Genomic DNA, 15,426 nt, shown 5'->3' on the forward strand with positions numbered 1-15,426 from the left:
ACAAACTACTATGTGGGATTGCTTGTTTTTGCGTTTTTATATCAATTTTGGAAACAGAGTTTCACATTTGCATGAAAAAACTGATAAAATCGATTTGATCAGTGATCAGTAATTTCCCATTACTCAAGCTATATTTTAAGGACTATAGCACAGGTTCAGTTGCCAAAGGAACCAGACACTTGCTCACAAGGGAGGGGAGAATAATATGCTACTGTTAATTTACAAATGTGTATATTCCTGTCCCTTTTCACTGAGTGACGGGGCACTAACGCCCCTCGGATTGGTCAGATGGCTTTATTGAATGGTAACGCGGAGGGGGGCGGTGATGTCTGGCTTTCTGCGCACGGCGGCTGGTCCGTTGGGCACCGAAAGCGGTGTCAACGTTTTCTGCGCACGGCGGCCACCAGACGGTTGGCCACCACGGGCCACACGACTAAGGCCATGATCAGAGCCGGACTGATGTCCTTCAGGGGCCACCAGGAAGGCTGCTGCCACATAAAACTCTGAAAAGAAACGTACATTTCTTTTAAAAACAATACTCACTTAACAATACTCGCTAAAACAATACTCACTTATAGATTCAAACACTACTCTTACTCAAATGAAAGACATAACCCCCACAATACATCACATACAAATAATATAATCACTAGATCCTCAACACATAAACAGCTCAAACAAATACAAACTAATACCACTTTCAGACAAAGGGATTTTGAGTATTATTCAATTAAAATCTATAACCTACTTCCACTAAAGCAATTAGTAATGAGAAAATGTTTAAAAAGGCTATAAAAAAATTGGATAGTGGAGCTAGGTAGAAGTGAAATGGATTGTCTCATTCGCCCATACCAATGCTGAATCAACTGCTCCACATCTGTATGGCTTATGTTAGGTTTTTGTTGTTTTCATTGTGTGTTTTGTAATATAAATAATATAGATGTATATAAATTCCTTGTTTTTAAAACTGTCTGAATATTTGTTAATTATGTGTGTTTTTTAAGTGAGTCTTCTTTGTTTATTCTCAAATGTAATAAAAAAAAACTAAATTGTTAAGTGTCCTCGGCACGGGAAACCCCAGTGAGGTCACATTATTTTTATTATTAATTTATAGTTTGTAAGCGAAAAATATGAATAAATAAATAAATAAAAAATCTATAGTTTTCAAATACAAAAATGGTCCATAAACTCGGGGTAACATACAAACTGATCTCTTTCAGTATATTTGGATCATGTATACTTTCAGAAATCAACTAGGTCTACCAATGAATAAAGCGACTCGCCTACAGTCTGTATTGAATGCCGAAAAACTTTTAGGGCCTATAAAATATGCATGTCTCTGCGCTAGCCTCGTTTTAGAATGTGGTATTTCTCGCACACAATTCCTTCTTAGACCTGATCTATTTGAATTACTAGTAAATACATTTTGTTTCATAAATATATATTTTAAACATTGAAAACAATATATTTGTCTTATTTCCAAAAGTTTAGCTTCTTGGAACAATTGGGAAGAGGGAAAAGTGCGATTTTCATGAAGCATTATTTATAAGATAAATTTTTGAACAGTTTCTTATGATAAAATATGGTTGTTAAAAGCTCCCCCCCATCCAATTATTCAATAGGAAAGCGATGACTGTACAAGAACATAATATACCATTTTAATAGTATTTTTTTTAGTTTTTTATTTATTTACAATTTTAAAAAACCCGTTAGGGTTACATTAGAAATTTAATATTGTCTAGTCATTTTATGTCTCGTCTAGTCTAGTTAGTTCAGTCATCATGTGCTTTTTCAGATTGATTTTAAATTTGTCTCCATTAAAAGTTTTCAAGTAGTAAGGTAGGTCGTTGTAGTGTTTAAGTCCATTATGTAGTATTTTTGACTGTCCTGTGTTTGTCTTTGCTTTTTCAATATGATAGTGTTTTTGTTGTCTGGTGTTATATTTATGTATGTCAGCATTTTTGACTAATATTATGTCGTCGTCTTGTATGTTTCCCAGTGTTATTTTGTGCACAATTTTTAAGGTCTCAATTTTAGTCAAGTAGTTTATGTCAAACTGGTGTGTTTTTTTGTACAGTTCAGTCGTAGAGGTCAGGTAGGGTAGGTTGTATGTTAGTTTAAGAATTTAATTTATTTGTCTTTGTATTCTTGTTATGTCTATTTAGCTAACATTCGTCTAAGAGACACTCTACTTTCATCCTTCCTCTGCCAGTTCCATGTTTCACTTCCATGCATAAGTGTTGGGACTAAAACTCCGTTGTGCACTGACAGTTTAGCTTCAATTGACATATTTTTATTAGCAATTACTGTGCTTAGTGCGCCTTACATTTTGCTGCCCGCATTCACTCGCCTTTCAACTTTTTTTTCTACGCTTCCATCTCTTGAAAACATGCTTCCCAGATGCACAAATTATTCTGCTTGTTAGATACATTCGTTGTTTACATTTATTATGCAGTCAGTAACCTCACTTCCCCTTTCAAATACCGTCACTTTGACTTACATTCGTCCATCGCCAATTCGCTCTCCAGGCACACATCGTACATACTCCAGACAAAATAAATTAGTAAGTATGTTTTTATTTATTTATTTTACATAAACGGCATAAATTGCCTTTAACATATATTGAACATAAATATGAAAACAAAATAAAATACATAACAAAAAATTATAAAATTGCATAACTATAACAATAGTAACAAGTAGGTAAACACACATAAGCAACCAAAAATATTAACGAAATAAATACATAAATATGAAAAAACAAAAAAAGGAAAAACATTTTTAAACATAAAGAAAAGTTTAAGAATAATATTGCGAGAGAAAAAAAGAAATCAGACTTGATTATAACTATCAAGTCCAGAACCAAATATATCAGCCTTGTCCTCATACTGATTGCCATATCTATGGAGCCTAGGGATAGGCGAGTGCATGTGATAGTTGGTCCTAGAACTTGCAGAACAAAAAGGAGATCTGTGGCGGGTATGTCAACCAGGTACACGGAAACACACCAACTCCAGCAAATCTGGACAGTCATTAATGAATTGATCACCTTAAAAAGTAATATTAGGTCAGTTAGGATTCTTCTATCAGAAAGTCTTAAAAGATTTGCCGAAGACAACAATTGATTATAATGAAATAAAGCAGCTGGAATATGAAGTTTAAAATTAATATATTTTAGAAATTTCTTCTGGACGCGCTCGAGTGAATCAGAATGTACCCGATAATGGGGCGACCAGTGACCAGACTGGAGGAATATATTCTAAACGACTTCTAACCAGGGAACAATAAAGTGACTTGATTGGTGCGATACTTTCAAATTGATTAGTAACCCTACAGATAAATCCCAACGTACTTAGCGCCTCATTTGAAATCTTGTCAATATGTTTGATAAATGTAAGTTTATCATCAAAAATTACGCCAAGATCCCTAATGAAATCAACTCTTTCAATTGTTGCGTGGTTCAACAAATAGTTAAAAATAAAAGGTTTTGAATAATTACCCGCTCCAGCTTGTTTCTCTTTTTCTCGAATGTTGTGACTCTTTCTTTCAACAGAGCAACATCTTTCTCCAAACAGTTGACTGTTCTTCTGAGGTCATCCAATACTTTATTATCTGAAAAAAAAAGCAAAAATATCTGAAATTCGTGTTGAAACGTAACCTGACCTAACCCTATAGGGTTAAGAGTTGAATTTAACCCTCTTGAGTTATGAGATAAGTTATGGTTTAGTCGCGTACGCAGCTTCTGGACCATTGTAATTCTATGAAAAAAGGTTTATTTTTTCTCCAATAGATGGTAGTAATACTGTGAAACCTTGTTTTTATGTTCCTAGATTTTACGTTTTCCAGCTTTTTACACCGAAATGTTCAGGACCCATTTTTCTCCATACATTATCGTACAAATATTCCCCCAATTACGTTTTTTACATTTTTTATCACCCCACCCCGGTTTTACTCGTAAAAATTTTCGGAATTCATTTGATGTGTTAAAAAAGCCAAAATGATGTCGTATTAATGATGCCGCGGCCCGCGCGCCACCGCGTGCGCCACGCGACCAAAAAATGTTATTCCATATTATGTACGAGTATAATAATTTTTTATATTTTTTTATTTTTTATTTTACTATATACCTACTAAATATATAAAAACTTGTAATGTTCCCAATAAATTAAATTAAAATAAAATAATATGATAAAATCTTAATGTATTTTACCTTAGTTGACATTAAACATGAATGAAACCTGTGTAAAACACCAATGTAGAATTTCAACAATAATTTTCAAAATAGACCTGTATAAATGAAATCAATATTTTTATAATTATTACATTAATTTTAAAGTCATACCCTTACAAATGTTTCTAAATAATGGAAGGTTTTTCCCCAATATAAACAAAATATTCCTCTAATATACTCAGTATACCCTAATTGAATTTTAATTACTCTACTTATTTTGGCTTGTATAGAAATCCACAAACATAAAATAGCAATTATTTTTTGTATATAAGGAAACTTTGTAAATATTTAAGTTAGTTTGTTTGAAAATGTCCTAACAAGACGAAACGCGTCACAATATACCCTTTGTATATTTTATAAAAAATAAAGTAGAATTACAATCCAATAAAATTGTTTTATTTTGGCTACATTACCAAATTAAGTTCTACATACATATTTTTAGTAAACAAACAGATATAGTGTATAAACTCAGAACTAATAACAGATTTCCACATAGTATACAAAGTTAGTAAAGAAAATATATTACATATCAAATAAATACATACAATTTATACATATAAAAATGTTATTTTCATGTACTCAATAATCAAAGATTTTTTAAATATTTATTTTAAGAACATTAAGTTACTGTAAATTGGGCGGGATAAGGACAAAAATGCTTGAAGAGAGGATAAGGAGGGGGGGGGAGATGTACATATTTATTATTATAATGTCTACTAAGTTACATAATACATTTTTAGTGTAAATTTTAAATCTGACAGAGTGATGTTTGTGTAATCTATATTTTTAAATTTTATATTGGATATAGAAAACGTCCTACGAAAAAAAGCATTTTTAACATACGATGTTTTACTTATTGGTACATGAAACAGGTGGTACCGTCTACAAATCCTGGCTGGCACATGTATTGTTATTAAACCAAGCAGCTCTGTACAGTCAACCATTCCTGTCATAATTTTGTAAAGCAGTAGTTGGTCCGCACACACTCTGCGGTAAATGATTCCATGGAAGGTGGAGGCAGTGAGAGTAGATACATCAGAAATACCGGTTTTGTATTTAAGGTACTTTATAAATTTGTTTTGAATATTTTCTATTCTACTTATGTATATGGCATACTGGGGATTCCATATCTGAGAGGCGTATTCCAAATGGCTTCTGACAAATGTATAATATAATGAAATAAGGGCCTTTGGATTATCAAAGTGTTTACTCATTCGAATTATGAAACCTAACATGCTCAATGCTTTGGAGGTAATTTTATACAAAATTAATTTATTATTTAGGAATGTATTTTGAATAAATTTTCCAATTTTTGTCGACCTAAACCCTGTAACCAATTTTTTACCTATTTATCAAATTGAATCCGGGTCATGGTTTTGCAATGTTTGGGTAACATATTGAATATTTTGGGGCCCAGAAACCTGAAATTTCTTTGCCCGAATTCAGAGTTTGTGATAGACCCCATGACCCATCCTCTAGTTTGACTTCTGGTAGTGTGGGAGGGTTCCTTTTGGGATTGGGTAGAATAATTTACTTTCACAAACATTATTATTCTAAAAATATATAATTGCCTAATATCTAAGATCTCAAATTCCTCAAATAACTTGACGCTGGGGTACCTGAAGGGCTTTTTAAAAATTATTTTAATGATTGATTTTTGGGCAGATTCGAGAGGTTTTAATATGTGTTAGTTAATGCTTACTTGTGTCAAGTCCCCTAGAGTCATAGGAGAGTCCCGTGGGCAGGGGGGCATGGCCATTAGGGATGTGGAGGGGGGCCAGCTGTCTCACGGGCAGGTCGGACTCTTCACTCTGCAACATGCAAAATAAATTTAGCAATCGGCTTGGTTTGATAGACCTAGATTCATCGCTCTTGCGACATCCTCAGACCGGTATAGTTTTTTTAATTCCCTCGAATTTCCCTGTCTGGTACCTGAAGCGTAAGACTGATCACCTTACCTTCATGTAACAACAGATGATCATCTGATCACTGCGTACGGTGTACCAATGCAGTGCCCTATCCACCATTGCATGCGGGTGAGGGAATAAAGATGAGTTAAGGATATTTTTACAACACAGAGGAGATCATTTTAGAGAAGGGAAAATTAATGTGTAGGAATTTACAGGGCTTACGACCTGTCATCAGCTGGTTTAAGTGGAAACTTTACACAAAAGGGAAATATCACGTTTTTTTAAACATTTTTTAATTAATTAAGGTCTATGAAATAACGCCAGTAAATTTTTTTTACTTGTTAGTAGCATAAAAAATATTTTTAAATTGGTAATTTTGAATTCCCGCAAAAACGGCCATTCCATTGGCCACGCCCCTAATACGTCACGATTCATGTTTATTTGTTCCTGACCATTCAAATTTGTTTAGAACATTGTCACGAATCTTGATGTCACAACTATCATGGCCAAACATGTCTCGTTTTTCTATAAACATTTTTTTTTTAAATATTAAAAAATTATGTATGAAAACATTTCTCTATAATATCCATATTGATTATTAAAATACAATTATTTATTCTTAATCCATTTTATATATTTTTATCTGTATTCGTAGTATGTGATATTTCCCTATTCTGCCTATTTTTATGTTTAACCTCTATTCTGCCTATCTTTGTATTATATATTTATATATTGAATATGCTGTATAATTTTTAGGTAATTTTTTAAATATAAATCTTGCATAATTTTTGGTGTGATTTTTTTTTTTATAAATCTTGTTTTTAATATTCATGTTTTTGAAAAAAAAAAAAAAATATTAAGCCAAATATGTTAATATTATAAATATTTGTAAAAGGCAGATTTGCCGTTTATGTTAATAAAATAAAATAAAATATTGTATATTTATTTTTACATATATATATTTTTTTTTTTTGCACCACAACAGTGATGCACCCAATGACAGTGGTGAATTACATCACAGAACACCCAGGCTTGAGAAAAACCACATTTTTAATTTTTGTGTTCTCACCGGGAATCGAACCCGGAACCTTCAGTGCGTGAGTCAAGTGTCTTGACCACTACACCACGGAGGCCGCCAACATGTTGAACGTAGAACGAACGGACGACGAAAATGAACGGCAACGTGAGACGAGGACGACCGAGGAAGACGTGGCATGATCAGATAAACCAAAATCTTAAGTCTGGTCAAGTCAAAAGCAGACAGAACCGAAGGGCATGTATGACAAGATGTATGAATGTGGAAGAAGCTGGGAATGTATGCCAGGATAGACGTGTGTGGCGGTCCATCCTCTCTGAAATGGCGAGATGGTACTAGTAGTAGTTTATGTTTAACATCCATTTTTTTCAATTCTTTATCCTGGAATACATCACCCAAAGAAAACGTTACATTTTAGGACCCTATACTCCTCAAAAGAATAATATCTGTACCAGACGGATGCAAATCCAAACGTCAAATGTTCAACAATAGCCTAAAGAATCTACGTGATTTCCAATAATTCAGAATAATTATTTGTATTTTTCGTATAACATTGATATTTTCATTGTGAGACTCACGCTTCTTCAAAATCAATGGACATGATCACAAACTGGATACAAAATGTAATTTCATCAAAATCTGGATTTGCATCCGTCTGCCTCTGAGGTACAGATTTGTAAGCGGAAGTCAAGTTAGTGATTATAATGGGCTGGATATTATATATATGTAATTTATTTATTTAGTGGACTTTTTTTGATAAAACACCACCTAATTTACACTTTTTATAATACAGTCAAACTTGGCTATCACGGGGAAGATTGGACAGACTGCATTTACTCGTTGTCAGCATTATTCGTTTTACTAGAGAAGGGTTTTTTTTACAATCTATTGCCAGCATGAAATATGTTGTTATGCGCCAACCTTTATTTCACGCTCCTATATACCTCAGTGAAAAATTTCAACACTTATCAGTTCATGGTTTACCTCTTCGTTCTAATTCTCAAGGCGCTCTCTTAATACCCATCCACAATTCCTCTTTATTCTCTAACTCATATAAATACGCACATAAACATTATTCTCTACCTTCCGTTACAAATACAATAGTTACTAGATGCTCCAACCTGATGCTGCAAAAAACTAAATATAACCTCCGGTAAAAGAGGATTGACCTACTACTCGGTTAAAGTGTACAATCTACTTCCATTATCCGTAAGGACAATTAGTAAGTTCTCAAAATATAAAATTGCTATTAAGAAATGGATAGTGTAGGGGGGGTTGCGCATGGATCGATGAGTGGATCAAGCCAAATATGTAAAATGTATGCACTGTTTATGAATTTTATTAATTAGTCTATAAATTGTTTATGTTTTTTATGAATATTTTTGTTTTTTATTGTTTATTATGTTAATTCTAATTAGGTTAATTGGTTTAATTACGTTTTTTTTATTGTTGTTAAATAGCTAATCTTAGGCATGTTTCACATTTTGTAAAATGTTTCCCTAGGCACGGGACACCCCAGTGAGGGAACATTATTATGTATAAAAAAAAGAATACAGACAATGTAAAAGTATAAAAAAATATAGTGCTCAACTCATCTCCCATCCACCATCAAAGATGTTACTACAGTATCTCTGTTTAAATCATGTCTGAAGAAACATCTCCTTTCTCTTCCTTAATCTCTCCTCCTTTCCTCTTTCCTCTTTATTCCTTTTTTTCATTGAATAATAGTATTGATTTAAGATAATCTATATACAAATACACTTATTTCTATTTTTGTATATCTTTAGCTTTTTTATTTTCTATTTAATACGTTTTGCAACATGAATTATAAAAATAAATCTTTTATTTTATTGGTTGGTTGGAATAGATTGCCATTTGGCAATAAGCCCGCCAATGTACAATTAGCATTATGTACAAAAATTTTGTAATTTAATATTAGCACGTTGTGAGACATGGTGCCTTACAGAAAGAGATAAAAAAAGAATAGAGGCCTTCGAAATGTGGTGCTCCAGAAAAATATTAGGAATTTGCTGGAGAGACCACATCACTAATGACGAGGTTCTCAACAGAATCGAAGAAGGTAGGCGCCTAATCAAAACCATCTCAGAGAGGCGAGCCCGATGGATCGGCCACATTATGCGCCATGAGGGTCTCCTGCACGACATCACAGAGGGAATGGCTGAGGGGACAAATTATAGAGGGCCCCCGATGGGAATATTTGGAGCAAGTGTGCGAAGATTTAAACTGCGCCTCATATGTCGAGCTGAAGAGAGCTGCAGAAAATAGAGACCAATGGAGGACGAGATGCAGGACTTTGCAGCAAACCAATCCCCAGGATTGAGACTGCGAGGATTAGCACTTATTTTTTTATATCTATCGTATTCTTCCAGTAGCCTTTATTGAAATTTATGGAGGAATAAGCTGAGGTAATTGGCGAGTTTCATCGTTCACTGAGAACGGGCTGAGCACTGGGCACACTATATAGATATTTTTTGTACCAATATACTAACAGTGGTGGTGATTAATAAATATAATTTATTTTCCCATAAAAATAGTTACCATAAAACATTATTGTCGAAAGTCAAAAATAATGGTAAGCTGTGCATAATAGCTTATTTGGACGATTCGCCCCTGCTACACACCTGCTGCAAAAATCCCTCATATCTCTGACAACAGTCACACACATCTCCCGCAACTATCCCAAGCATCTCGTGTAATAGTCCTTCACGCCTGCAATGAGTCCACAGAGCACAAACAGTCTCACACGCCTCCCGCAACAGTCAACACTCGCAGCGCCTCGCATGAATCTCCTCTAATAGTCAATACCCACATCTACCGTGTCTATATACTCGTCCTCAGAGTCCATGGCGTGCCCGTTGTGTGTGTCTTCCGTCCTCCTATCTTGGGTCCCTAGAAATATTGCAAATTATTAGCTCTACCAATCCCACAATGGTCCCAGTATGCACAGCGGAGTAACTAAAATTCACGTAGACATAAATATTGTTTTATATAGGGTGTCTTAAAACCTTGAAATGAAACATGAATTTTAATTATTACTAATTAATACACCAGCAGCTATTAAGCTGATGCGTGTATATCAAGTGTACATGGTTATATCAAGTAAACATTATACATTGCTGTGTGCATCTAGTTAACATTCACTGAACTAGCGCTGGGCCATTCCATTTCTCCACGACTCGGTTTGTCAGGAAGTTCTTCCCGGGGTTGGATGAGAAGGAGGCAGTGTTTAGTTCCAATGAATGACCTCTGAGATGGCGGTTGTCATTCCTTGTGAACATTGATTTCAACTCGGGTACATTATATTTCTCAGTTAAGATGGAGTCACCACGCTGCCTGCGCTCCCAGTGAACTCGACCCGAGCTCCCATAAGCGGTCCTCGTAGGATTTATTTCTTAGAGAAACTACCATTTTAGTTGCTCTTCCCTGGACTTTCTCCGACAACTCTGTCTGTTTTAAAATAGGGACTCCAGATTTGGTAGGCATACTCCGGGAGTGGACGAACATACGTTTTATAAATTCTGAGGAACAAATCTTGTTTATAAAAATGCATACTGCAGTTGAATTTTGAGGGTGTTTTCTTTTCAATGTAAAATTCAAAAAATTCAGCTCTTTAACTTCACAAACATCAACAGATGAAAGAATTGAAGGAATATAGATGTTCAAATATGGGCAGAATGGTGAATGTTACACAGTGTGTAAAGTGGCCACTTAACCCAGCCATTGACAGGTCATAAGCCCTGTAGATGCCTATACTTCTATATTACCATCTATAAAATAATCTTCATCTCTGTCGTAATATGTCAATGTTAACAGCTCCCCAGGGAATTGAATCCAGTCCTTGTCTACAAAAATTTGGACAAACTCAAAATATTGTTGATAAATATTCCAAAACTGCTATTTTTATTTATCACGCTATTTATTACATTTAGCCGGCGGTTAGCAAGCCAAATGTCAAGAAAAGAAGTCGCCAGAAAGAAACTGCCAATTATATTATTCAGTCTTTGTTAGACAGTACTTTGGACAGTTTACAAAGAAACTGTAATTTACAAATTGATTTCATGAATGTCTTTTAACGAATCGTATGTTGTCGGTTCATTAAACACAGCTTAAAATAAGTATTCCTCTACTTAATTATACCCTCTGAGCATTAATCTTTAGAGAACTAGGATGCTAATAGAGCTTGTGCCGAGTTAGGTGAGGTGAGGTTAGGTTAGTCCAGGTAATGTTAGACTGAAAACGGATGCTGCATTCACAAGGCACACAAACGTCTCCACCCTCCGGGAACTATCGATAACCGCAAGACTCTCCGTTACGACATGCAGAAAGCGGATTTAACTATTTTATTTTATGTATTTATATATAAATGCCCAATGGGCATTTTTAAGGACATATTTACACATAGAAAATTATTACAAAGGAAAGTAGAAAGACACAATGGTATATAGTAGACTCGGTGGGAGTGGAAGCGAAAGAGAGGTGTTTATAATTGAATTTGATTCAGTGATCATTTGAAAGAATACAACTTCTTATCAAAGAAATCAAGACTGGTATGTTTGTTGGCAAACCTGAGAACTCTGGGCATAGGGGAATGAAAACCATAGTTAGTTCTATGGTTATCGGTATGAAAGAGTAAGTTTTGTGTGAGGTTTCTAGTTGGGATATTTCATTTTATCGAGCTCAGTAGTTCAGGCGCATCAAAGGGTGAGTTGAGAATTTTAAATAGGACTAGAAGGTCGGATTTATTTCGACGGTCTTGAAGAGAGTATATATTTAAGGTAGTTTCTAACTCATTATACGTATATTGGTCTCTGGATAAGCCCAACCTCCAGCCTAGCTTTCTCAAAAATCGATGCTGAACTGATTCAATATTCTTGATGTGAACATCCATAACATGGAGACCAGATAACAAGGGAATACTCTAGGTGCGGGATCAGAGGTTCTTCTCTGTCAGTTCTTCAGATTGGTTCATTTACGGTAAGCAAATGTATATCCTTCACAGCTTTCATATCAGTGACGTCGTTCAAAGTGGTGCGTTTTTTATTAAAATATTTTTTATTATATTTTTGGTAAATTTTCAAGAAACCTTGCCCTAGAATTTAATGCTCTAATTTTTACAGCGCGGGGGAAAACATTTTTGTATCCAATTTCCCGTAGGGCTGAAGTTCCTCATAACAGTGGTGAATTACAACAGTACACCCAAGCTTGAGAAAAATCACATTTAATTTCTGCCCTCTCACCGGGAATCGAATCCAGAACCCTCCGTGTGTAAGTCATGTGTCTCAACCAATACACTACGGAGGCCAAAAAAAATCACACAGAGCCATATCCGGTGAATACAGTGGTCGGCCGATCCTATTTATTGAGTTTTTGGCCTTATATTCGGTCACAATCGTAGCTCGGCGGTCGTTGTGATGACCGACCGGAGCGAGGCAAATCTTCGACGATTTCACGGCCCGCTTTGAACCCTTATACCACTCGTAAGCCTGTGTTTTGGACGTACAAGAATCACCAAAGGCCTTTTTAACATTTTTAATGAACCTGCACACGAAAATTCATTTGCTATACAAAATTTTAAACAAACGCGTTGTTCCACTATTTTTTCCATTGTAAAATTTGCCGAGCACACTTGAGGTCGTCTATTGAGTGACAGATCGCGCTCTTAACAAGCTCGGTAATTAAAAAGGGACTACCAACCTGAAGACAAAAAAATTACCGATTCATTTAAATCCAAATTTCCAGGTACTTTTTGTATGTAATGTATCTCTCTCTAGGCCAAGAAGTGTGCGTTCCGTCTTATTTCGTCGTCGAAACGATTATGCGACAGTCCGGCCATTAATCGGTAAGTACCTGCGATATTAATTTCAGCTAGTATTATTTTGCAATTAGTACGAATAAACCTATTTAATCTAGTAAGTACATTTTCATTCCACAGTATTCCAAATGACAATTGATGGGCGTCAATAATTATATTAAGATTAGGTAAGGTCAGGTTACCATTTGGGGTTGACGGCGATGACGAAGACTTTCTCAAGACATCGCCGGCGACCAGGTACAGATCCTCCTTATTCACGGGAACATCGGAGTCCACGGTATCGAAGAACGCAGCGACATTGTCCGTATAAGACATTGTCTCTACAATCTGCAACCAAAATATCAAAAATAATAACTTGATATATTTAGATATAAGGCATATATATTGGTAGCTAAAACAAGTTCTTCCTGCTTTTTGTGAAAATTAATGCTTTGATTTATTACTATTATAATTAATGCGATTGCAGAATGTTTGTATACGTTTTGTCTTTAATGTTCGCAAATTCGGCCACATAACCGAGTATCGAACGCCACTTCCATTCTTGCATCTCCGACAGATCAAATCCGTGCGGAGAAATATTCCTATAGACGCAACTAAAGCTCTTGTAAATGCTTATGTCGTTCGCGTCTAGATTACTGTAATGGAATATACGCAAATCTCCCAATGTATCAAACTAATAAACTTCAATCTGTTTTCAATGCAGCGGCGAGGCTTATTACGGGAGTAAAAAAATATTCTCACATCTCACGACATCTTAGAGATTTGCACTGGTTAAAAAGCCCAGAGAGAATAAAATACAAGCTGTGCTGGAAAGTATTCAAATCCCTTCATGAAATGGCTCCAAAATACCTATCGGACCTTTGTATTAGGGAAAATACATGGCAAAGAAAATCTACTCTTAGGTCAGCATTTGATTCAGGAAGAGGAAAACTGGTTGAAATCCGGCGCTCCCCGAACACTGGATTTGGAGATCGTGCTTTTGCCGCCGCCGGCACCTCTGCCTGGAACCAATTGCCTTCAAACTTACGAATCATCGACAGTCCCAGTCAGTTCAGATCACTTCTTTAAACTATCATACCCTCAATTTTAAATCTGGAAATATAATGTATCACTTAAGTTTAGTTAGAATGTAAGTTTAGATATACAATTGTAAAGCGCCCTTGAGGTGATTTTTTACAAAAATGGCGCTATATAAATCAGCTAAATATTATTATTATTATTATTAACTACACTGGCTCAGTATCAGGCATAGAAGAAACATCCACATTCTATCACTTCTTCACAATATTTTGAATAATCCCACTTCGCCTGTTTATCTGAGAGAGCTCTTCCAACCTCTATCACAGCATGGGCTAACTCTTCGTTTTAGTAACGAGAGAACCCTTTCAATACCTATTCGCCGCTCTAATTTATTTGCCTCCTCTTCCACAGTCGTAGCTGCTCGATTATGGAATAATCTACCCACTAATGTAAGAGACGCCACTTCTTTATTTACATTCAAATCGCATTTGAAATGTCACTTCTTAAATATTTCAGTTTTTCCTTTTTACTTCCTATTTCCTTCCCCTTTTCCCCCTCCTCTCTTCATAGTATAGGGTAGATATTTAGTCAATTTGTACTGCTTAAAAAATATATGTTTTTATCAGTTTTATAAAGAAATTATTAACAACTAACAGCTGTTTTTTAATTTGGAGATTAGGCTTGCCTCGTATGTATGCAATAAAGCTACAGGCCACGTAGACTCTGATGGGGCATCTCTACGTGACGAGATTGAAGACTCCGCGTCTATCGAAGAATCCAGCAAATTTGCTGGGACTGACGTGTCAGTTTCTGCGAAAAGTTCTGGCTATGACTGGGATAATACTTGTCCCAGCAGTCTGCTGGATTCCCAAGACTATACCAATATTGATGTAGAGGAAAACGAAGTCATAGCAAAATATATCAAAGATATTTCTAGATTTGTCGGAGGAGGCAACTAAACAATGACGTTCTACGTCCGAAACGACATGCCATAAAAATTAAATAAATAAATATTTATTTAAGAATTACAGCTGTTTTTTAGTGGGCAGATAGAGCTTGTAGATATGTAAACTATGCGAGGTGTGTTCAGAAAATAGCGGGAATTTTTAAATTTTGCGGGTTTGGATAGTCTGATACAATGAAAGCATCCACCCCTTTCCCGAAACTTTTCATAAAGACTTGAGTCAATATCAATTTTTTTTTTTTTAAACTAATTAAGCGAAAATTTAATATTTCTTTACAATCAAACTGCGAAAATAACAAAACGAATAAACTTTAAAAACTTTCATTGTACCCCTCACTGCAGTTTTGTCAGTTTGTGATCAATCAAATACACATGGTCAGCACAATCACCTTTTTCTAATTTCCCAGTATTACAGTGGAGGAATACAGTGTA

The 15,426-nt window shown here is 35.2% G+C and overlaps 1 protein-coding gene across 2 annotated transcripts; it reads right to left on the reverse strand.

The window, feature by feature from the left end:
• Nucleotides 1-214: 214 nt before the first annotated feature.
• LOC148270838 (uncharacterized) lies at nt 215-13,345 on the reverse strand. Of its 2 annotated transcripts, none has more exons than XM_088242150.1 (5): nt 13,193-13,345; nt 10,014-10,087; nt 5,934-6,042; nt 3,500-3,612; nt 215-503 (listed from the first exon to the last, which is right to left on the reverse strand). In XM_088242150.1, the coding sequence occupies exons 1-5, from the start codon at nt 13,323-13,325 to the stop codon at nt 378-380; spliced, it is 555 nt and encodes a 184-aa protein (XP_088098276.1). In that variant the 5' UTR covers nt 13,326-13,345; the 3' UTR covers nt 215-377. The 2 variants fall into 2 exon arrangements, with proteins under 2 accessions (XP_088098276.1, XP_088098275.1); XM_088242149.1 differs by having other exon boundaries at nt 10,008-10,087.
• Between the last annotated feature and the right edge of the window lie 2,081 nt (nt 13,346-15,426).

Source organism: Micrasema longulum, unplaced genomic scaffold (assembly GCF_059751315.1).
Source record: "Micrasema longulum isolate JH-2025_06_02 unplaced genomic scaffold, ASM5975131v1 h1tg003348l, whole genome shotgun sequence".
Classification (NCBI taxonomy): domain Eukaryota; kingdom Metazoa; phylum Arthropoda; class Insecta; order Trichoptera; family Brachycentridae; genus Micrasema; species Micrasema longulum.

Excerpts from the sequence above, each read along its gene's own strand:
- LOC148270838 (XM_088242149.1), bottom strand. The coding sequence starts at position 13,325 with ATGTCTTATACGGACAATGTCGCTGCGTTCTTCGATACCGTGGACTCC. Across the intron at positions 10,088-13,192 it reads ATCGCCGTCAACCCCAAATG|GGACCCAAGATAGGAGGACG; the intron begins GTAACCTGACCT and ends CAATATTTCTAG. Across the intron at positions 3,613-5,933 it reads CTCTAGGGGACTTGACACAA|ATAATAAAGTATTGGATGAC; the intron begins GTAAGCATTAAC and ends TTTTTTTTTCAG.